At 35.4% G+C, this 23,456-nt stretch overlaps 1 protein-coding gene and 1 long non-coding RNA gene across 5 annotated transcripts; both read right to left on the bottom strand.

Annotated features, from left to right (window-relative positions):
• Window positions 1–385: 385 nt before the first annotated feature.
• Window positions 386–12,260, bottom strand: LOC150034648 (uncharacterized). Its single transcript, XR_016531061.1, has 2 exons — window positions 11,870–12,260; window positions 386–768 (listed from the first exon to the last, which is right to left on the bottom strand). It is a non-coding gene; the product is annotated as an uncharacterized LOC150034648 (long non-coding RNA).
• A 1,716-nt stretch (window positions 12,261–13,976) lies between these two features.
• Window positions 13,977–19,091, bottom strand: LOC120083743 (C2 calcium/lipid-binding and GRAM domain containing protein). 4 transcript variants are annotated; one of them, XR_016531059.1, is made up of 9 exons: window positions 18,413–19,091; window positions 16,927–18,114; window positions 16,604–16,786; window positions 16,034–16,317; window positions 15,719–15,835; window positions 15,169–15,431; window positions 14,990–15,076; window positions 14,442–14,732; window positions 13,977–14,332 (listed from the first exon to the last, which is right to left on the bottom strand). XR_016531059.1 is itself a non-coding variant. In XM_039039595.2 (9 exons), the coding sequence occupies exons 1-9, from the start codon at window positions 18,759–18,761 to the stop codon at window positions 14,120–14,122; spliced, it is 3,063 nt and encodes a 1,020-aa protein (XP_038895523.1). In that variant the 5' UTR covers window positions 18,762–19,042; the 3' UTR covers window positions 13,977–14,119. The 4 variants fall into 4 exon arrangements, 2 of the variants coding, with proteins under 2 accessions (XP_038895523.1, XP_038895524.1); XR_016531060.1 differs by having other exon boundaries at window positions 15,169–15,374; window positions 18,413–19,017; XM_039039595.2 differs by having other exon boundaries at window positions 14,902–15,076; window positions 18,413–19,042.
• Between the last annotated feature and the right edge of the window lie 4,365 nt (window positions 19,092–23,456).

Raw genomic sequence — 23,456 nt, 5'->3', positions numbered from 1 at the left:
GTCCCATTAAGAATGAAACAGGCAGAAAGCATAACTTCCCTTCCTCCCCTATATATTATCAGATAGTTCTGAACTTAAAAGCTTAGCATTCATCTTTTTTTTTTTTTTTTTTTTTTTGAAGTGTTCCAATTTCTCATTCAATGATACCACTTTGTTGAAGGGAATAAATTTCATGAACAATACCATTCAATCCATAAAACTCTATAAGAGATTTATCATTCATAATCACCCACTCTATCTGATCTTAACCTTTTAATCCATCTATTTAATTGATTTTCTACTTCTGTTTTATATTTTAGAAACATATTGTCGATGTTTTATTTATATTACTATTCTCTTATTGAACACGTCATTTGCTATATTATAGTATATACTCAATAAAACAAGACAAACAACTTTATATATACATACATACATGCATGCATGCACACACACACACACATATATAGCGCGTGTGTGTGCATGTGTGCGCGCATGTACGACGTGTGTGTGCACTAACTGTCCATTAAATTTTACAAGCTTTCAAATCGTAGTGATGGATTTTGCACAATTTCATATTAACAACAACACACTATGTAATAATAAAAATAATGTTGTAAAACAATGACTCAAAATACACTTCAACTAGTTTAGTTTACACAAACTTTATATCATGTAACTGATAAATGGTATGTATTTCAACTAGTTTAGTCTTATTGGCTGAACCATGTAACTTTGCTTGTTCCTTCTTCTTCTCCTTATCCTCTTCTTCAATCCTCATCCATTTCTCTGCAAAATCAACGAAAAACACGATTATATAATCAAATCACAACGTTTTCAGAGCATCGAGCAGCATCAAGTAAAGATTAATACTCATCGAGTTGCATCGAGTAGACAACATAAACTCATCGAGTAAAGAACATAAACTCATCGAATAAAGAAGTATACTTATCGAGTAAAGAAGAATAACTATCGAGTAAGAGAGAAAAACAACGAGTATTTCAGTGAAGAGAGAGAGACAATTCTTATTTAAATGAAGAGTTTTTCTCAGTCTTTCTGATCAACACAACCTGAAAGAAGTTGTGTCATATACGTGTTTGAGGATTCCTTCATGATCATGGCTGAACCTTAACCTTTTCTTCCACCAACTCAGGATTGATCTTGTTTGTTTTTGAATTGGGTCTACACAAGACAGAATAACCCAAAAAAAACTGGTATCAGAGCGTTTGAAGATCATCAAGATCAGCATTCTTGAAACATCAAGATTCTCAAGAAAACAGTTCTTGGCATTCTTTTTAGGTTAGTGATGGTTGTTGCTGTTGGGGATGATACCCTAAAGTCTCGTGTCCTGTAGTTTGTAAACAGTTTATACGAACACTTGTGATGTATAATATATGATATTTTCTTCACTTCTTGACTTTGCACATTTGGATGTTTTATTTGCTTTACCATAAAACAATAAACTAAAATCACTAGTTGTCTTTACGTAACTTGAGCATGTATGTGGTGACATACAAGTGGATCATGCCTTAAGTGATAACCAAAATGGTCTATAGTATATAGATATAGGAGGGAAACCTTATCCGGTAACGCTATGGATGCGGCCCACTTTGTGAAATAGTTATAAATGTTGTGACTTGTTACAGATGGTCTGGATCATTCGTGTATGGGACATGCGAACGGAGGCATCCTATACAAAGAGTTTGTATAAAACTTGACCACGAAGTGTTAACATCTCGTTATATATCCTCGTTCATGATAGAGACTTCACTTCACTAGGATGACCATAGGTAACATGACCTAAATCCTGAGTGAGTTGGGAACTCCTGCCATTGAGGGCGGTCCTTTAATTTACATGAGTGTGAGTGGCCAGGCCACCGAATCAAACCTACCACTTTGGAGATTCGTGATTTGGGAGCTGGGAACTCATCTACACAAGATGGAATTTACTCATTCCCTGAAGCAGGGGTAAGTAGATAGATAGCTCCCTTAAGGGCTGATCCCAGGGCTTGAACGATGTGGTGTCACATACCTTTTCATGGCCTGAGAGCTGTTCACACATAGTAGGACTATGTTGTATTGTTCATTAGAGGGATCGGTGGTACTTAAGAAGTGAGATGCAATTACAGGGGCAAAATGATAAATTGGCCTAACTGTACTTACGAGCATCTGTGAAGGGTTATCGTACTCATGGGCAAAAAAATATATCTGTGGTAAGAAGAGTTCAGCTTTTGGTCTTTAGTGGAATGCCTGCCAGTTAACGGATGGTGGGTCTCGTGACTAAAGAGTTTAGTCAGCTATTCACGTACCGTTGGAGCTTTGAGCCATAGGTCCATAAGGTCCCCTTGGTAGCTTGGATACAAGTTGAGAATTAGTTTTTGGGTCAGTTTGAAATGTTCAAATTGACAAGAGGGAGTTCGATTATGTATGATATAATTGAACTAGTTAATTATATATGATATGATTGACCAAATGTATGAGATACATTAATTTGGAGGAAATTGGATATAAATATGATTTATATCAAGTAGAGAAGAAAACAATATGGTTGATATATGATATCAAACTATAGGTTATGAATATAATATGATTATATTTATTATTTTATTAATTGGACAATTATGAGATAATTGTCCGGCGTTTTCTCTGAAATCATGCATTAGTGGAAAGTTCAATTCAGTTTTCATAACTGAAGAATAAAATGAAAATGGCTTTCATTTTGCAAAATACACACATAATTGCTCACGGTGTGATTCTCATTCGATCATATAGTACTTGAGAGCTTATATGATAGCGCATTGTGTTTACTAAACAATCGCACACCCGCGCACGCATTCTCTAAACGATCTCTTACCATTTCCTAGACGATCGCTTAGCGCCTGAGCTTAACTAAATGATCGTATAGATGATCGCTTAACTTTCCTTACACGATTGTGTACCTTGTATAAACGATCAAGCACCCCGACTATATGATAGTTGTTCCCTTCTCCCACTTGCTTGATCTTTGTACACGATAGTCTTTCCCCATCACCTTTACCAAATCCGAACAAAGCCCACACTTTGGATTCTCACTCCGATAATACTGAGGGCTCCGAATGGTGGTGTCGTCACCATTTTTTTATGTACGTACGAAGCTATTCATGGTAGACGACTGGAGAGTTGCTGAACGATTGCCTGACGTTCTAGCGAGAGCGCAAGGAGTCCGTTCGTGTGAGAGCGAGTTTTATTCTGAAGAAAGTATTCAACTGGTAAGTCCTTGTTATTTTGTCATTTATCCTTTAAGCATGCAGTAATTTAGTGTTGCTAATGCATATCTGTATGTGTGAATGTATATGTGAAAATTCTATCACAATGAATTGAAAAGATTCACTTCCGCTCATAGGTACTCTTGTATAAGAGTTCCTTCAGTTGCTAGATTTGAGATAGAAAATTTTGATGGAAAGAGTGATTTTGGCCTTATTTTGATTTGTGGAAGGCTAAAATCAAGGCTATTCTTGGACAATAAAAGGCCTATAGAGTCCGTTTAGACCCATCTACTTTGCCACCTACGTTAAAAGCTCAAGAAAGCGAAGATATGGAACTTACTGCCTATGGAACTTTAGTTCTTAATCTCAGTGATAGCATTTTGAGACAGGTGATCGATCAAGACACGACTTACAAAATGTAGGTCAAGCTAGAAAGTCTCTATGAAACTAAGGATCTGCCTAACAAGATGTTTTTAAGGGAAAAGTTCTTCACATTTAAAATGGATTCTGCTAGAACACTATTAGACAATTTGGATGAGTTTAAAAAGATAGTTTCTAAGTTCAAGAGCCTTGGTGAAAAGATTGGTGATGAGAATGAAGCCTTTGTTTTGTTGAACTCCCTGCTCGAAGCCTATAAGGAGGTAAAGAATGCCTTGAAATATGGAAAAGAGTCAGTCACCACTGATTCCATTATTTCAACATTAAAAACTAGGGAGTTGGAGCTTCATACTATAAAAAAGGAACAACCTAGTGTAGAAGGGTTATTTGTCAAGGGCAAAAACAAGCATAATCATTCTAAAGGGACTAAGGATCAGTTTGGTGAAGAGCATAAACCAAAAAACAAACTGAGATATAATTACTATAAGAAGAAAGGACACTTAATGAGGGATTGCTACAGTTTAAAATAGAAAAATCAAGAAAAAAAGAATGATCAGAAAGGAAAACAGCCAGAAGCCTCAGTGGTTAAAGGGTCCTATTTCTATTATGATGCTTTAGCCTCTACTAGAAACAAAACCAATCAAATAAATGTTGGGGTTGATGCCCTAAATCTCGTATGGTTCTATAGTTTGTAAACATTGTTGAACAAACTCATTATGTATTTAATAAAATATTGTCTATAAAATATATGATATTTTAGTTGCATTAACCACAAACCATAAACTAACATCTGAGGCTATCATTATAACTTAAACATGTATGTGGAGACATACGGGTAGATCATGTTTAAGTGATAACCTAAATGGTCTGTAGTAGATGGATAATGTTGCGTACCTTATCCTGGTGACACTACGAGTATGACCCGCTTTGTAGGTGTTACAAATGTTGTAAAATGCTACAAATGATCTGATCCTAATCATTCATGTATAGACATGCGAGTGGGGATATTCTATACAAAGAAGTTTGTATAAGACCAGACCACGTAATGTTTAGTCTCATTATATAACGTCCTTCATAATAAAGATTTACATTTTACCAGGATGACCATAGGTAACATGACCTAAATCCTAAGTGGGTTGTGAACTCTTGCCTATGAGGGCGGTCCTTTGATTTGTATGGGTAAGAGTGGCCAGATCGTCAGCTCAACAAGCCTACCATTTTAGGGATTCATCTGCTTGGGGAGCTGGGAACACAACTACACAAGATAGAACTCACTCCTGCCCCGAGGTAGGGGTAAGTAGATAAATTGCTCACTTAAGGGCTGATTCCGGGTCTTGAACAATGTGACGCCATACCCTCTCCTGGCCCGAGAGGGGTTTAGTCATAGTTAGATTATGATCTATTGTTTATTAGAGGGATCAGTGGTACTTAAGGAGCTAAATGTAACTACAAGGGCAAAAACGGTATTCGGCCTAGCTGTACTTACGAGCATTTGTGAAGGTCATCGTACTGTTGATTGGTTATATCCGATGGACACAAAAATATATCTGTAGTGTGAAGAATACAGCTGTCGGTCTTTAGTGGAGTGCTCGATAGTGAACAGATGGTGAATAATGTAATTAAAGAGTTTAATTAATTATCCATGTACTGTTGTAGCTTCAAGCTACAGGTCCATGAGGTCCTCTTGGTAGCTCAGCATGATTTAGTTGAGAATCAGTTTTTGGATTAATTTGAATTGTTTAAATTAATAAAGGATTTAATTATATATAATATAATTAAGTTGTTTTAATTATATGTGATATAATTGTCATAATGTATTTGATACATTATAGCTTAATGGGAAGAAATAAATATTTGAATGAGATTTGAATATAGTTTCTCTCTCAGTTGTTTATCGTCTACACGATCAGCTCGTTCCTCCGACCTCTACCAAATTTAACAAAGACCACACTTTGGATTCTCACTCCGAGAATACCAAGGGCTCCAAGTGGTGGTGTTGTCCCCGCTTCTCTTGCTCGTGCTTGTTCGTGTTGCTGCCGTTTGTGTAGACGATCGTGTTGCTGTAGCCGACTGTTTTGTTGGGCGATAGAGTACGTAGAGGTTCTTCAGCTGCGTTGAGTCTGAAATTGAAAAGAGTCTTCAATTGGTATGTGAACTCAATCCCTTGTATTTTATTTATCAAAGCATGTCGTTAATTAGTGTAAATTGCATAACTATCTGTTAGAATGTATGTGTTATATTTCGGTCACAATGAAATCGAAAAGATACGAATGCGCTCATGGATGCTTTTCATTAAGAGTTCCTTCATTCTCAATCTTCCTCCTCTACCTTAAGTTTTCCCTTTTAACCAAAATAGTCAGAGCCCACCACTTCTGGGTTCTCACCTTGAGAATACCAAAGTAATTTTGTGCTAGTGTTCAGGTTTTGTTCGAGGTTTATCTTGAAGAAGGTCTTCAAGAAGTTTGTGATCCATTCGAGGGAAAAATGCGAAGAAAGGTCCTCAAAGGTGAGGTTTCTTGAAACTCTTTCTTTCTAAAGCATGTTGTAGTTTAGATTTAAATGCATATCTTATTGTTTGTTTACTGTAAACCTTGTTTTCAATAAAAATGGAATTTGGTCAGTCAACTTCCGCTCAAGGTTCTCCCCATTAGAGTTCCTTCAATTGGTATTAAAGCTAGGTTGTAGGTTTCTGATTCCAAACTCCATTCTTGTATTGAATTTTTTTACAGTAATGATGGGTTTTATAATCTGCATTCTATTTATGCGATGAATAGTGGATGGATTTGTTGATGGATGTTTCGAGATAGAACTCTCTGTTTAAGGCTTTCTTTAATTTACAATTTTTGGTTTGTAAAGGCCCCTGCATTTTTTAGCACTATTCCTGAAGGAAATCTTAACGAAGAGCATCCATGAGCACGTTCGAATCTTTTCGATTTCATTATGACCAAAATTACCACACACACATTCTATCAAATAGTTATGCAATTTACACTAATTAACGGCATGCTTTGATAAATAAACTACAAGGGATTGAGTTTACATACCAGTTGAAGACTCTTTTCAAACTCGAACTCAACGCAGTGGAAGAACCTCTACGAACTCTATCGCCCAACAAATAACTCGGCTATGGCAGCACGATCGTCTACACGAACGGAAGTAACACGAACAAGCACGAGTAAGCAGAAGCGGGGACGACACCACCACTTGGAGCCCTTGGTATTCTCGAAGTCAGAATCCAAAGTATGGTCTTTGGTGAATTTGGTAGAGGTCGGAGGAACGGGTTGATCGTGTAGACGATAAGCAAATGGGAGAGAAAGCTATCGTATAACGGAGATGCTTATCATTAGCAAAACCTACACAATCGTGTAGGTTTTACTAAGCGATCATCTAGTAACAGGTAAACGATAGAAAACATAGCACGTTAGGCGATCGTTTAGGAAAGCTAAGCGATCATTTAGAGAAAAGCGTGCGATCGTTTAGACGCGGGTGTGCGATCGTTTAGGCGATGAAGCTCTATCGCATAGGCTCTCAGCTAAGCAACCGATACTTTTTTCACACCGATTGCGATTTTTTCGAAATTTTTGCCAAATGAAACAAATTTTTATTTTATTCTTCAGTTACAATAACCAAATACGGATTCTCCCACTAACGCACGATTGAGGAGAATATTTCGGCAAATTATCTCATAATTAACATATTTAATAAAAAAATGAATATAATCATATTATATTCTTACCCTATAGTTTGATATCACATATCTACTATAGTAATTTCTCCTCCACTTGATATAAATCATATTTATATTTAATTTCCTCCAAAATAATGTATCTCATACATTTAGCCAATTATATCATATACAATTAACCAGTTCAATTATATCATATATAATCGAACTCCCTCTTGTCAATTTGAACATTTCAAATTAACCCAAAAACTGATTCTCGACTTTATCCAAGCTACCTAGAGGAACTTATGGACTTGTGGCTCGAAGTTCCAACAGTACGTGAATAGCTGACTAAACTCTTTAGCTACGAGATCCACCATCCATTAACTGTCAGGCATTCCACTAAAGACCAACAGCTGAACTCTTATTACCACAAATATATTTCTGTGTCCATCAGATTCAATCATGAGTACGATGACCCTTCACAGATGCTCATAAGTACAGCTGGGCCAATTTACCATTTTTTCCCTGTAGTTACATCTCACTCCTTAAGTACTACTGATTCCTCTAATGAATATTACAACATAGTATAACTATGTGTGAACATCTCTCGGGCCAAGAGAAGATGTGTGGCGCCACATCGTTCAAGCCATGGAATCGGCCCTTGAGGGAGCTTGTCTATCTACTTGCCCCTACCTCAGGGAAGGAGTGAATTCCATCTTGTGTAGCTGAGTTCCCAGCTCCCAAATCAGACGAATCCTTCAAATGGTAGGTTTGAATCGACGACCTGGCCACTCACACCCATACAAATTAAAGAACTGCCCTCAATGGCAGGAGTTCCCAACTTACTCAGAATTGAGGTCATGTTGCCTATGGCCATCCTAGTGAAGTGAATTATTTGTCATGAACAGTGTTATATAATGAGACATTAACACTTCGTGGTCAGGTCTTATACAAACTCTTTGTATAGGACGCTCCCGCTCGCATGTCCCCTGCACGAATGATCAGGATCAGACCATCTGCGACAAGTCACAACACTTGTGACCATTCCACAAAGCTGGTCGCATTCGTAGCATTACTAGGATAAGGCTTCCCTTCTTTATCTATATACTACGACCATTTTGGTTATCACTCAAGACATGATCCACTTGTATGTCACCACATACATGCTTAAGTTACATACAGATAACCAGGGATTTTATGTTTATTGGTTTGTGGTAAAGCAAATAAAACATACAACTGGGAAAAATCAAGATATGAAGTAAATATCATATATTATACAACACAAGCGTTCGTACAAACTGTTTACAAACTTCAAGATGTGAAGTAAATATCATATATTATACAACACAATCGTTCGTACAAACTATTTACAAACTACAAGACACGAGACTTTAGGGCATCAACCACAACAATTCTTACAATCGAGTCTGTAATTTGGAAGTTTGAGTCGCTCGTGTTGTTCCCGAAGGGATTAGTGAGCATCTTTCCTTCTATGAACATTGTATTTTAGGGAAAGCTACCAGACAGAGCTTCACAAAATCTCAGCATACCACCAAAGGAATATTGGACTATGTTCATTTTGACCTATGGGGACCATCTTCTACACCAAGCCTTTGTGGCTCAAGGTATTTTCAAATCTTAATAGATGATTTTTCTAGGGAAAGTTGGATATATTTCCTTAAAACTAAGGACCAAGTTTTTGGGAAGTTTAAAGAATGGAAAGGTATGATAGAAACACAAACAACTAAAAGGTTAAAATACTTTAGAACTGACAATGGCCTTGAATTTTGTAATGAGGACTTTGACAAATTCTATAGTGAGAATAGTATGACTAGGCATAGGACTATGAGGTGCACACCTCAACAAAATGGGGTTGCTAAGAGGTTAAATAGAACTATAATGGAAAGGGTAAGGTGTTTGTTATCAATGCTATCCTAAGTGAAAACTTTTGGGTAGAAGCTGCAACCTACACGGTTTACACCTTGAATAGGTGCCCTCACACATCTCTAGAGTTATTTACCCCTGAGGAGAAGTGGACTAATCATCCTCCTAATCTAGACAACCTTAAGGTTTTTGGGTGTGTAGGGTTTGTTCATCAAAATAAGGGAAAGTTAAAGGCCAGAGCTGCTAAGTGCATGTTTTGTAGGCTTTACTGAGGGAGTCAGAGGATTTAAAATGTGGCATCCAGTAGAAAGGAAGTTCATAATTAGTAGAGACATCACCTTTAGAGAAGGAGAGAATTTTATGCAAAAGAAGAAGAGACTTGAGGATGAAGCTGAGACATCTACCACAGGAATTGAGATGGAGTTAACCACTGAGCAACCAACCGAACCTAACTTACCTAGTGACACAGAAGAAGTTGAGGAAAAAGTAGGGAAACAAGAGGAGACTGTTAATCAGCAGCCAGACCTGATTTAGTAGGCCTTAGCTAGGGATAGACAAAGGAGAACCATTACCCCTCCAACAAGGTATACTGAAATGAACTATATGAATTTAGTTCTAAATGTTGTTCTGGCTCCTACTGACCAAGAACTAACAACTTTTAAAGAAGCAACAAGGTGTTCTAATGTAAAGAATTGGATAGAAGCCATGAATAAGGAAATGCATTCACTAAATGTGAATGATACTTGGTCTTTAGCTCCCCTGCCTAAGGGTTATAAACCAATAGTTTCCAAATAGGTTTTCAAACTCAAAGAAGGTACATCATGTGATTAGAAACCTAGGTATAAGGCAAGGTTGGTTGCAAAGGGGTTTACTCAAAAGGAAGGAATAAACTACTCAAAGATTTTCTCTCCAATTGCCAAACAAACTTCTATAAGGCTTCTCTTATCCTTGGTTGCTCAAAATAACTTAGAATTGTATCACTTAGATGTGAAAACTGCTTTCCTTCATGGACATCTAAAAGAGACAATCTATATGATACAACCTAAGGGATTTAAAGTTAAAGGGAAAGAGAATACCTATTTCTTACTCAACAAGTCAATCTATGGACTGAAACAATCACCTAAGTGCTAGTATAGAAGGTTCAATGACTATATATCAGGCATTGGATTCAAAAGAAGCTCCTATGACATATGTGTTTATGTAAATACAAGTTCCTACAAGGATAAGGTTTACTTACTCATATATGTGGATAACATGTTACTGGTAGGTAGGTCCAAGGAAGACTAACTCATGTTAAAAACCCCTTAAAGAGAGAGTTTGACATGAAGGACTTGAGAGAAGCAAGCAAAGTTCTAGATATTGAGATCCTAAGGAACAAGGAGGAGTTTATCCTAAGCATCAACTAGTTTAACTATTGTTGAGTTGTCTCCCCAATTTCTCATTCCTCCAATCATGCATTCAGTTGAATAATTTAGTAAAAAAAAATCATTTAAAAAATAATTAAGTAAAATATATAAAGATAGAAGATATATTTGGATAATATTTTACTTAATTATTTATTCTGCCGAATTTTGCTTTCAAATTATTAGAACCAAATGTCAATTGTTGTTGTGTCGTGGAAGATCCACTGCCTTGAAAGCAAAATTCAACGCAACTTGGATGCTAAATCGCATATACCGGTTGCTCCTCAAAGTTAACTCAATCTCCTAACTCATGTGTGCACTTATCGGAGAAAGGAATAGAATTGATAGAAATTTTCGCTCAAAAACATTATAGAGAGAAGAGGTAAAGGTTGACATTTTTGAAAACAAAGAATGTCAGTTTGATCTTGCAAAACTTCCTTCTTTATAAAGAAGAAGAGGTAGAAGAAAATGACAATCGCCAGTTCTCAATAGCTACAAACGACTAGTTTTTTCACTTTTGCATTTGCTATAGGCTTTGACCTAAAGTCATTTCCAACAGCTTTTCCAACCAAATTGCCACCAAACCGACTAGTCGGTTTGTTAAATGTTCAAATCGACCTTGACCGTCAAGGAGTGTAAATCAGACATCCATCGGTAGATTTTTTTCTTTAAAATTTTTTAAAAAAATTGTAGGTTTGGATTTTTTACAAATCGACATCGACCAAGCTCCCCATCTTCTCTAACTAACCCCCTTCGATTCAATCGGTCTATTATGCTCACTCTAGTATGCAATTCAAATATAAACATTTGGAGTCGAATAACTTTTCCTAACTTATATCCTTATCTTCCCTCCAAAATTGATGTTCTTCCTCGTTATAACGCATGTAAAAGTTTATTTATTAGGAAAAAAATTAAAAAATTTTGACAAAACATAGAGATGGATAAAAAGCCTAGAGTGAACAAAATTTAGGAAGCAAATAATTAAAAAATAGCACGGTTGAAAGAAAATTTTGAATGAAAAAAAAAAAAAAAAAAAAAAAAAGGTTTTAAATTTTCAAAAACAGCAAAAAAAAAAAAAAAAAGAGAGAGAGAGAGAGAATCGACTTCTTTTAGTATTAATTAGTAATTATGAAATGATAAAAATATCAAACAAATTTCTCAAACATTAAAAAAAGAAAAAACAATAATTACGTTGTAAAGCCAAGTACACTATACTTAATATCAGATAACAACTAGCTAGCACATTAATCACATGCACTAACCCACCCAAAAAAACCAAAAATCAATCAACAATCAAAAGAGAAAAATAAAACCTGAAACTTGTTCCTAATCCTTCATCTCCCACCAAATCAACCATTTCTCCTTCTTCACTTCAATCTGACCTATGCAAATGAGAAGCTTCTTCCCTGCCCAGTTGAGGAGTGCTTTCAACAACCATGAGCTTCGACTAAAGTTCGAGATTGGAAGAGCGTGCTCAACGAATGAATAGAGAAAACTATGAAAAATCCACCAACTCAAGAACAAAATTGTGGGTTTAAACTTGCTAGGAAGTAAATGAGTCACTGGAGAAGAATAATCAACATCCATCTAAACAAGGGGGGTTGTGACGCATGTGAGAGTGATGAGAAGAAGATGACCTAAAGAGTTTCTTCTTTTTCCCTTTCCCTCTCTCTCTCTTTTCCTAAAACTCCAACTAAATATCAAATTATGGGAAAGGATCAAAAGTTAGCCTTATGTTTCCATTTAGTCTCTAAATTTCAAAAGGTTACAATTTTACTGTTGAAGTTTGAATTTTATTTAAATTTATTATTTGAAGGTTTCAAGATTTTACATTTTTAACCTCAATTTCATTAAATTGACGCCAATTTCTATTAACTAATTAAAAGTAATTATGAAGTGAAATCTTACATTAAATTTTAAAAGTGATAAAAGTAGTAAAACTTAATTTATTATAATTCTTTTAACGTTTTTTAATTTATTAACATAAATCAACTTTAAAGATAGAAAGTGACTATTTAATGAAAAATTGAGGTTAAAAGTGCAAATCTTTAAACATAGGGACCAAATGGAACAAAACTCTAATGTCAAAGGTAAGATTGCAACATTTTGAAACCTATAGGCGAAATTGAAACCAAACTCAAAACTTAATAACTAATTGTATAACAATAACATTTTGAAACCTATGGACTAAATAGAAACTAGACCCAAAACCTAGGGACCAAAGAGATATTTTTCCTTTAATTCAAAAACAAAAAGATAATCCAATCTTCAGAAAAATAGGAGATAAAATTTGGATATTTAAAACTTATCTCAACAATCAAAATAATATTATTTAAATTCACAAAATTATAAGAAGGGCGAAGAATCTGCTAATGGAATAAATTATTCAAATATATTTATAAAAATTAGGAGTTAGGAGAGACATAGTCAACCACCGCACACACAAATCATGGATGAGACATAGTAATCATTACACAAATCATTTTGGAAGAAGTCGAAAAAAACTGATATCGATAATAATAATTAAACAAGAAAATAGTAGAATAAACTATTATGAACTTTTAAGTGTATTGCAAAACAATAATAAGTATAAAGGTAAAATTGAAAAACCAAATAAATAACCTTTGGTTTTTCTGAAAATGATAATCCGAAGAAGAATTTGGCAAAAATTGGGATACATTTTGGAAAAATCAAACTTCCATCGATCGAGGAGAAGCAATTCAAATCGAAATTCAGATAATAAAAAGGATAAATACTCAAAATCCAACCATGAAAATATAATTGGTTATCTAAATAAAAAGTTAAATAAGCAGTTCTTTAGACGGATGAGAGCAAATTAAAGATAATAAAAAATAAAGATCAATTAAATTTAGTCTCTCTTCTCCCTGTCTCCCTCGCTGAGACATTGAATTATATATACTGAAAAAAGAAAAAACAACGTCAAAATCGAAAGTCCAATATAAATATACAACAATCAATCATCTTCTAAAGCGAGGAAAGACTCTTTAACAACCAATGACCGACTCAATGAGCCACCTTTAGACGATGATAAATCTCTTTAAAAAAAATCGACTTGTTTGTTGCCTGTGCTAATACGAACCAACGACCTTACCCGAACCAATGGTTCATAAACTCGAGTCAAATTCTTGAGTCCTAGAGTGTTTACCATTTTCCTAGAGAAACCTGAATATTGCTATTTTTTCAATTCCAGTCTAAAATTTAGTACGTATCACAATTTTCCAAAATAAATCAAGAATGAAAGAAAGAGAATTTTTAAAACTTGATCAATAATATTTTATAACTTTTTATCTACTTCTAAAATTCTTTGATAACAAAAATTAAGTTTAAATCATATTTATTTATATATTTATAAAAACTTGTAAACAATTAAATACTTATTTTCAAATGTATTCATTACTATAGCTCTAGATCACTAAATACTTTTTTTTCCTTTTTCCTTCTTTTTTTTTTTTTTTAATATTAAAATCTTTTAACTTACTCACAATTACAATAATTCCAAGCTGAACTTAGATTAGATAGTTGGGGGTGAAAATAAAACAGATTTAAGTAATAGAATTTTGTTGGGTTGCAAAAAGAATCTCCCTCTCAATCAGTTCAAAAATGACTTTAAGTCGATTGCCAAACTCGTCAGCTATGTTCTGGGTGATCTTCTGCTGAAGCTCAGTGCTTTTAAGCCAAGTGATTCCATAGAAAGCCTTGCATTTGCAAGCATTTTTAGCTAGCTCAGAATCCTCAAAACAGTACCTAAAATGAATCTGCAGAATATCATAAAAAAAGGTCAGCACTGCACACAAACTAAATCCTTTCTCACAACATCAAGAGAGTTTCGACAACACACAATGAAGTGAACAATGCATTACATACACGAAAACAGTCACCAAACGGGACATCGTGCAAGCTCATGACCTCGTTTAATACCCATTCTTCTTCATCACTGCCTGCGTCTGCTCCTGTCATGGGGAATTTTTGCTGAATGCATGTGACTTTACCTTCAAAGATTGATATGTCGTGATTGAACTGGTAAGAAATGCGTCTTTCAAGGATATTGGGTTTCACGAATTCCCATGGCGTCGTCATGTAGTTTAGACAACCAGATTTTTCCATCACCCTGTGCTCTAGCTTGCCACCTTCAAAAAACTCCATCAATGATTTTACCTGCAGACATTGTGGCAAGAAAGAGAGCTTTCAACCAACACATTATTAACTTTCCTTAGTAATTTCAGGCATAATTATTGAAGTTAAAGTAGAACCATCCCATTGGTCCTTGAGTTTTTTTCAAGCTTCAATAGATTCTACAAAGAACATTATAAAACCAATCACCCACATTTAGAGGAAGTTCTGCAACATACAACTTTGACATCTTTGTATCTTCTACATCCAAAAAACATTCCACATCCTCCACCAAAACTGACCTTTCTTCGGAATCATTTGACGTTTCAGCAACTTGCGCTTTCTGATCGAGGGCCAATGTCCTTGTTTTCCACATACCCATAATTGTCCTGCCAATGATGAACCGCATCAGGATTAATATCTAAAAAAGTAAGTTCCAGTATCATCGACAGCAGAGTATGACAGAAATATATGGAATTACCTGCTGGCTACATTGAATGAGACAAATGATTGGAGGTAAAATTTGAGCCTGCCCTGTTCATCTTGAGACTTTGCACCGTGGCTTGCTTCAAGACCCCGACCTTGTTTAAGAATTATGACTAATGATGGGCTACCCAGAGAGGAAAGGGAGGGGTGGAGTACTTGTATATCTTCAATGTCCTCCCAGAGAAAGAAAAATTTTGTTTTCTGTCCAAAGAAATTGGCATAAAACCCAATGACTCTGGCAGATAGAAATAATCTCCCCTGTACCAGGGAATCACAAGCAATCAAATCATTATAATAGACCAAAAAATAGTTCTAGTCAGGGTACAGAGATACAGATGATATCATGTATTGAGTCAAATGGGTATACCGGGATGTAATTGCTAATTCACATTTCGATGATCAGCAGAAGAAATTAGTTAATCTGATTCTCAGATGAAAGTATAGATTGAGACAGTCTCTATTATATTCTGCTCTAAATATTTTTATGAAGTACTCTTTTATATAGTGAAATCATCAAGAATTTGCATGGTAATCATAATATCTACCTGGAGAAGCATTTTTCTTTTCAAGGAGCATGTGAAGTCGCTGACAAGAAACTCTTCTGTTGGCAAACTGAAAAGTTTTTGAAATGCTGAGTTCCTGTAAGGTGACCTGGGATGCAGCTATAAAGCACCAAAGAATAAAGTTAGCCAAAGTCCACCATTGAAGTAATTAGACCAGCTTAGAGGTACAAGATCATAATCGCAAACAACCAAATGCCACAACAAAAGGAAAGATGGTTATTTGTATTCCACAACAGCAAAATGGGAGTGGACTGGGTCTCTTTGACAATTTATCAACTCTTTGAGAAATGTGCTTACCTTCTTCCCAACCTCCTTTCCCTTCATAGACAAGTATTGTCTTATTGTTTCAACTCCATCGGTATTATCTAAGAAGATTCTCAAGTGTAGCTTCGACTGAGAAGACTGAGCAAGCTTCCCCTCAAGGGAAACCCATATATCTGCAAGTTCGGTTGATTTATATTTTAGGAAATTAATCTCTGCATGCCCAAGTGAAGTAGCCTGGTCAAATGGACCATCAAAGTCAAAAACCTCCACAAATAATACTGATGGTGGTTCCTTCATGGCATCGAATTCCAGTATCTCTGCACATTAGATTTAGTGTCTGTTTAGTTAATTAACAAGCATTCAAATTATTGGTATTGAAATGAAGAACTACATAATTATTTAGAACCACCTTATTTTTTTATGATATTAAATCAAGAAGACTATCCCCTGTTGAGAAGACAAGTAGTCTCATCCTTAATATCACGTACTTTTTGGTCTTATTGTTGCCAATAGAAAATCAAATCAAGAAAAATTTCCACACCAAGAAGGCAAAATTCTCATCCTTGATAATACTTGCCAACAAGGAGGGGACAAGAGTCTTACCGTTCCATTGAGGCTCATGAGTTTGAAGCTCAACGGAGCTAGTTCTTTTTTTACCATTGCATGTGAAAACCACACAAGGGTCTGAGGATCCAGAAGAATCCAAGGATGAAATGTTCACTCCTTCTATAAGAGCTATGGTTAGGATCCATCCATCTCCTCGACCTTTGACTCCATGGTCACCTCCTACAAACATGCAAAGCAACAGACATGATCAACATTTTAGATAAGCTACCCATAAATTAAATTGTCAGGAATGAGAGTCAGAGTATTATGTTCTTAAACATTAAATAGATATCAATAAGTTAGAAATTAGTTTCATCTACCTCTTTTTAACCTAGCTTGAACGAAATGTGAGACCATGTTATAAACACGTTCCAACTGAAGGACTAAGATTCCACTAGTAACAAGTTCTCCTAAACTATCTGGCAAATCCATTCCAGTAAACTCCAAGCCTTGCTTTGTTTTGGGCTTAGAAAGAATAATATGCACAAGAACGTATAGAAGGAAGAACATGGTAGAAAAAACAGTGAAGTTCCAGAAGTATTGGCTGGCCAATTCAAAAGTTGAATGACGGTCATTCTCAGAAGTTGACAACACATGATCCTTGTTCAATAACTCAGTAGAATTCGGAATTTTAAGATGTTGAGCCAGCAAGTTAGTGAACTGGACAAAATTTTCCTCCAGACCCTGTCGAGCCCCTTTCTCAATCATGCCTTTCATAATCGTACTATGGACGAAGTTTATACCCCAAGAAACAACAAAATGGGAAGTCTCTTCTCCAGAAATCAGCTCAGGGCCAGGTATTATCTTGTAAAGTAACTCAACATTGAATGCATTACCAAATGGAACCTCAGGTGTACTTACATTTACCAAGACAGCAAATTCCCATCCATCCCCTTTAATGTAGGTTTGCTCCTCAGTAGCATTAATAGCTCCAACAACCTTAGTTGGGGGTTTCCTGTAAGATACAATCCGTGATAGACAAGGTATATCCCCTTGTTTCCAAGACCAAGTTCCTTCTTCTAAATTTGTTATTCCCTGATGTTCTGCTAGTTCTCTCCTGAACTGTGAATCTGGAGAAAACAGAAGCTTGTTCAAATCACCTGTTGAAACTACATACACCTGATCGACAAGAACGCCACCAGATAGATTTTCTGGCATTTCCTGTTCATTGCTCCTCAACTGCAATGCCTCAATAGCTTCATCAAAGTTAGATTCAGAGGGATGCCCATTTGTTAGCTCTTCAGTATCAGACATGGCACTTGATGACTCTGAAGAATCATCTGTTCTTGTATCCCCATCACTCTTATGGAACAACCTCTCCAAACGACTCACAATAGTCTTCTTATTAGGCTTCCATTTGACAGCTTTGCTGGATGAAGATTTGGCACCAATCAAAGCCTGTGAAATTGCAGATGAGCCTTCCAATGGTGTAGAATTAGTATTAGTAACACTCGATTGATTGAGTACGTTGCCTTTTCCATGTAATGAGACAATAAGAAGCACTTTCCCTGCATAAATAATGATAGCCATAGAGCTCAAAGGCAATATAGTTCATTTCCTATCTCAAGAATGCCATAGCAGTAATTTCAAATTCCTACCAAGACTTCGGATTAATGTTACTATTTCTCCATAAGACAGAAATTCTGATACACTTTCTTACATCTTCAAACATCATGCATTCACATATACAATGAAGTAAAGGACAAGGCAATTAAGTTCAGATTTACTTCCAAGTGATTCAAACTGAGGAAACAGGTTGAAAATACATAATCAACGATGGAAATAGAAGAAATATAGGAAACCAACCGGTAACTTCATTGATGAATTTTTCGGTTTTGGACCTTCGCAGATCAAACCAAGTGGGCGGCAAGGTTTGCGAATCCTCAGCAGCAACAGTCCATATGGGTATTCGAACACGACCAATCAAACCCGATGAGGCATGGAAGAAGTTGGACTCATCACTGTGTTCGTAAACAGACACAACTAGTTCATCATCAACATCACGAAACTTGAAAATGAACTCCTCATTCCAAACAGGATTAGAGCAATTTCTCATAATCCTCGTCTTGGCCTTACGCCTCCCAACTCGAAGCTTCACATACGAGTCCTTCACATCGAGGTCTTTGGCCTCCAATACATACACATACAGCCTCATAGCTAATGAAAACTCAAATTTGCGCAAATGGGTTGTTGGGGAAATGGGATTTTGAAGGAATGAACAAAGGGTTGATAGTGAAGTCGGTACGGCGAGGGAAATTGAAAAGCGGCCATGGGAAGAGACGTGGAGGATGTGAGAAGAAGACACGAATAGGAAGGAAGCAGAAACACTGTCGAAGGGTCGGTTGGATTGAGTTGGTTCTCGGCTACAAAATATTCTTCGGTCTTCTTCATTTGCTTTGGGGATTGTGGGTGTCGTTGAATCTCCCAAGGCGAAACACGTATCGAATCAAATTCCCCTCTCTCTTTGCTTTGGTTTTCTTTTCCTTCCCTGTTGGGATATCCAACGGTACGGTTTATGTGGAATGTTGCTTTCACGTGTCCAAAAGAGAGATACGATTGTGTCCATATTAGTAAGGTGTTGAGAAAATTTTAGGAGTATTATATTTCTATTTGCACTTGCTGGAAATTTGTGATTATAATTATTGGAAAAATTGCATGTAGCTTTTTTTAAAAAAATATATCTTAGCATTCATATCATCTTTTTAAAAAAAAAAAAAAAAAATTGTAAATATGATAAACATATATAACAAAAATATTTAGATTTTATTTGTTATATAGTTTTTTTCTTTATTCCAAAATTATCCTCAAAAGGTATATTTCCCCGGCTTAAGACCAATTGATTTCCTTTCCTAAACTCGATTTGTATTGATGCATCACACGGAATACACCAATTAGGAATAACTCTTTTCCACTGGTTCCCATAGTTAGATTCCCCAACTCTCTTTCCAACTATTCCCAAACCAACCTGTACGTTGCTGAAAAGGTCATTACTGTCCTAGGTACCATGCCAAACCACTTAGGCCAAATATCTAGGAATTTTTCACACCACCAATCAATCAATCTTGTTAACTAACACTTCTAGTACATAACTCAACATTTGTGCTATCCTTCTATTATAACTTGTCTTCTCTCTTTAGCGAGTACAAATGTTCATTGTGTAAATTGTCTCCTCTCGCGTTTTTCCTTCTCCTTCAGCATCCAAGTTTCTGCAATCAGTCATAAGAATTGCAGTCAATTCCTCAGCTAATTTCGATTTTGCATTCAACTTTCTCTCGTGTTTTTGAGTTTCTTAGGTTTTGATTTCTACTTTCTCAATCGTTTTGTCGATTTTTTTTCCAAAATTAAAGCTGAGAAATTCGAATTTGTGGATGGTTGTTACAACAACCAGCCCTAAAAATTACGCTCAATTGGTTCTAATTACGTTTTGATTTTGAATTTGTCAGGTTTGTTTTCGAATTTCTCAAGTTTTGATTACGTTCTAATTTCGAATTTGTTAGGTTTTAATTTATAATTTTTCAATCGATTTGTAGATTTTTTTTTTCCAAAACAAACCTGTGTTTTCGATTTTATGGATGGTTTGTTTTCGAAAACAAACCTGATATTATTGGAATTTGTGGAGGGTTTGTTTTCGAATTTTTCATTATCGACCTCTACTCTTTTATTCTCAATATCGAATCTCTCAGTAAATTTAGAATAAAGAAGAATTTCTCGATTTGTTGAGGATTTGTTTTTGAATTTCTCAATTTATGCCTTCTCTGTTTGTAATTTTTTCAAGAGAAGAATAATGTTGTATCTTACTCTAAGATTGCTATTTGATTTCTATTTGATAATACATAGTTTGTGTTGTTTATCTGATTGTCATCTGATTTCTATTTAGTACTTAATAGTTAGTGATTTCTATTTGATTGTTATTTGATTGTCATGTGATGGCTATCTTTTGTATTATTAAATGTAACTTATATCATTGTGTTTTTTTTTATCTTATTTCTATTTGGTTTTCATGTGATTACTGTTGGGATTGGTGTCCTAAATCTCATGTATTATCGTAGTTTGTAAAATTATATAAATAAATTGTTATTAATAAAATAATTTTTATTTTATGAGCATACACTAAATCCAATAAATTAAAGATCCTAGGTTATTTTATGTAATTTAAACAAGTATGAAGAGACATACAGATGGATATTGTTTAAATAATAACCTAAACGGTCTGTAGTAGATGGATAAGGTTGAGTACCTTATCATGGTGACCTTATGGATACGACCCGCTTTGTAGATATTACAAGTGTTTTAAAGTGTTACAAATGATGTGATCATGATCATTCATGTGGAGACATGTAAGCGGGGGTATCCTATACAGAGAGTTTGTATAAGATTGGACCACGAAATGATTAGTCTCGTTATATAACGCCGTTAATAATAGAAACTTGCATTCACCAGGATGAACATAGGTGACATGACCTAAATCTTAAGTGAGTTGTGAACTCCTGCTCATGATGGCGTTCCTTTGATTTGTATGGATAAGAGTGACCAGATTGCCAACTCAATAAACCTACCATTTTGGGGATTCGTTTGATTGAGGAGCTGGGAACACAGCTACACAAGACAGAATTCACTCATTCCTTAATGTTGGATTAAGTATATAAATTGCTCCTTTAAGGGCTAATTCTAGGGCTTGAACAATGTTTTCACACCATCTCTTGGCTCGAGAGGGACTTGGTCATAGTTGGACTATGACTTATTGTTTATTAGAGAAATAAGTGGTACTTAAGAAGTTAGATGTAACTACAAGGGCAAAATGGTATTTTTGGCCCAGCTATACTTATGAGCAATTTGTGAAGAGTCATCGCACTGTTGACTGGTTATATCCGATGGACACAGAAATATATCTGTAGTGCGAAGAGTGCAGTTGTCGGTCTTTAGCGGAATGACCGATAGTTAATAGATGTTTGATAATTTAATTAAAGAGTTTAATTAATTGTCCAAGTACCATTGGAGCTCCAATCTATAGGTTCATAAGGTCCCCTTTGTAGTTCAACAAGGATTTAATTGAGAATTAATTTTGGATTAATTTGAAGTATTCAAATTAATTGAGAGAATTAATTATATATGATATAATTAATTAAATTAATTATGTGTGATATAATTAATATAATGTATTTAATATATTATAATATAAAATATTTTGAGAGGAATTTGAATATGATTCAAATATTAAGTGTATGGATGAAATTCATATAATTGAATTTGATATAAATATGATTTATATTAAATGTCATGCATTGTTGAGAGAAAATAAAACTATATGTTATATTGTATTTGATACAATATAAAATTATAGGCCATGTGTTATATTTGATATAACATATAGTATATATATATATATATATATATATATATATAGTTGCAACTCTTTTCCCATAATTTTCTCTGTGTTGGGTTGGTGTCTTAAATCTCTTGTAATCTCGTAGTTTGTAAACTTTGTATAAACATATTGTTGTTAATAAAATAAGTGTTATTTTATAAGCATATACTCAATCCAATAAACTAAGACCCTATGTTATTTTATGTAATTTAAACAAGTATGTAGAGACATACAAATGGATCTTGTTTAAATAATAACCTAAACGGTCTGTAGTAGATGGATAAGGCTGGGTACCTTATCCTTGTGAAACTACGAATACGACCCACTTTGTAGGCGTTACAAGTGTTGTAAAGTAGTACAAATGTTTTGATCCTGATCATTCATGTGGAGACATGTGAACGGGGGTATCCTATACAAAGAGGTTGTATAAGACCGTACCACAAAATGATTAGTCTCATTATATAACGCCATTAATAATAGAGACTTACATTTCACTAGGATGACCATAGGTGACATAACCTGAATCCTAAGTTTGTTGTGAACTCCTGCTCATGAAGGCGGTCCTTTGATTTATATGGGTGAGAGTGGTCAGATTGCCAACTCAATAAGCCTACCATTTTGAGGATTCGTCTGACTGAAGAGCTAGGAACACAGCTACACAAGACGAAATTCACTCATTCTCCGATGATGGGGGTAAGTAGATAAACTACTTGTGCATTTTGAGTGATTTTCAAAGCCACTTGAAAGCTCTAATTGTCTAGTTTTCAAAGCAGGGCAGCCGAAGAAAAAGCTCAAAGAAATCAAGCTGAAGAGTGAGGAAAAAATAGAAGGGTCGAGCTCTCGGGTAAGCTTGATCCAGTCTTGATGATTTGAGAATTCCAACCAAACCACGAGAAGTTCTGAGCTGTGATTATAAGCTAAGCTTCCTGAGGAAATTTAGAACATATTTATAGAAGGAAGTGTCTCAAAATAAGATATGGAACTATGAGTAATCTAAGCTTGAAGTTGAATCTGAAATTTAGGGTTCAAAAGGGAGCTCGAGGAAACCAAGAAACTTTCAGAGAGAAAGGTTCTTGCCAGTCAAGGTGAGTGGTATTTCCTTTAAGTCTTAATCATATCTTTTAGAGTATATGTATATGCTTATTTTGTGGATGAGTAATTAGAATGAAAATGAAAATATGTGATCGGGATGGTCAGGGATTCAATAGACCTAGTTCCTGAGCCCGAAGCAGAATCTCAGAGGATGGTCAGGGGGCCATGAAGCCTAGTTCCTGAGCCTGTGAGAATAACCTCATATGGGATGGTTAGAGGGCTGACAGACCTAGCTTTTAAGCCCATAAGTGGAGATCTATGTCCACATAGGGAATGCAAGAGATTATGCATTTATGACTAATATCAACTTAACTATCTACCGTGTGTGTAGGTAGAGTAAGAAAAAACTCATTATGATTAGTATCGGTTTAATTATCTACCGTGTGTATAGGT

This window comes from Benincasa hispida, chromosome 8, assembly GCF_027475165.1.
Source record: "Benincasa hispida cultivar pf3 chromosome 8, pf3_genome.v1.1, whole genome shotgun sequence".
NCBI lineage: Eukaryota > Viridiplantae > Streptophyta > Magnoliopsida > Cucurbitales > Cucurbitaceae > Benincasa > Benincasa hispida.
The sequence above is the reverse complement of the archived record's forward strand: the minus strand, read 5'-3'. Positions and strand labels throughout refer to the sequence as shown.

Excerpts from the sequence above, each read along its gene's own strand:
- LOC120083743 (XM_039039595.2), bottom strand. The coding sequence starts at position 18,761 with ATGAGGCTGTATGTGTATGTATTGGAGGCCAAAGACCTCGATGTGAAG. Across the intron at positions 16,318-16,603 it reads TCATGAGCCTCAATGGAACG|AGATACTGGAATTCGATGCC; the intron begins GTAAGACTCTTG and ends TCTAATGTGCAG. Across the intron at positions 15,432-15,718 it reads AAAGAAAAATGCTTCTCCAG|GGGAGATTATTTCTATCTGC; the intron begins GTAGATATTATG and ends TCCCTGGTACAG.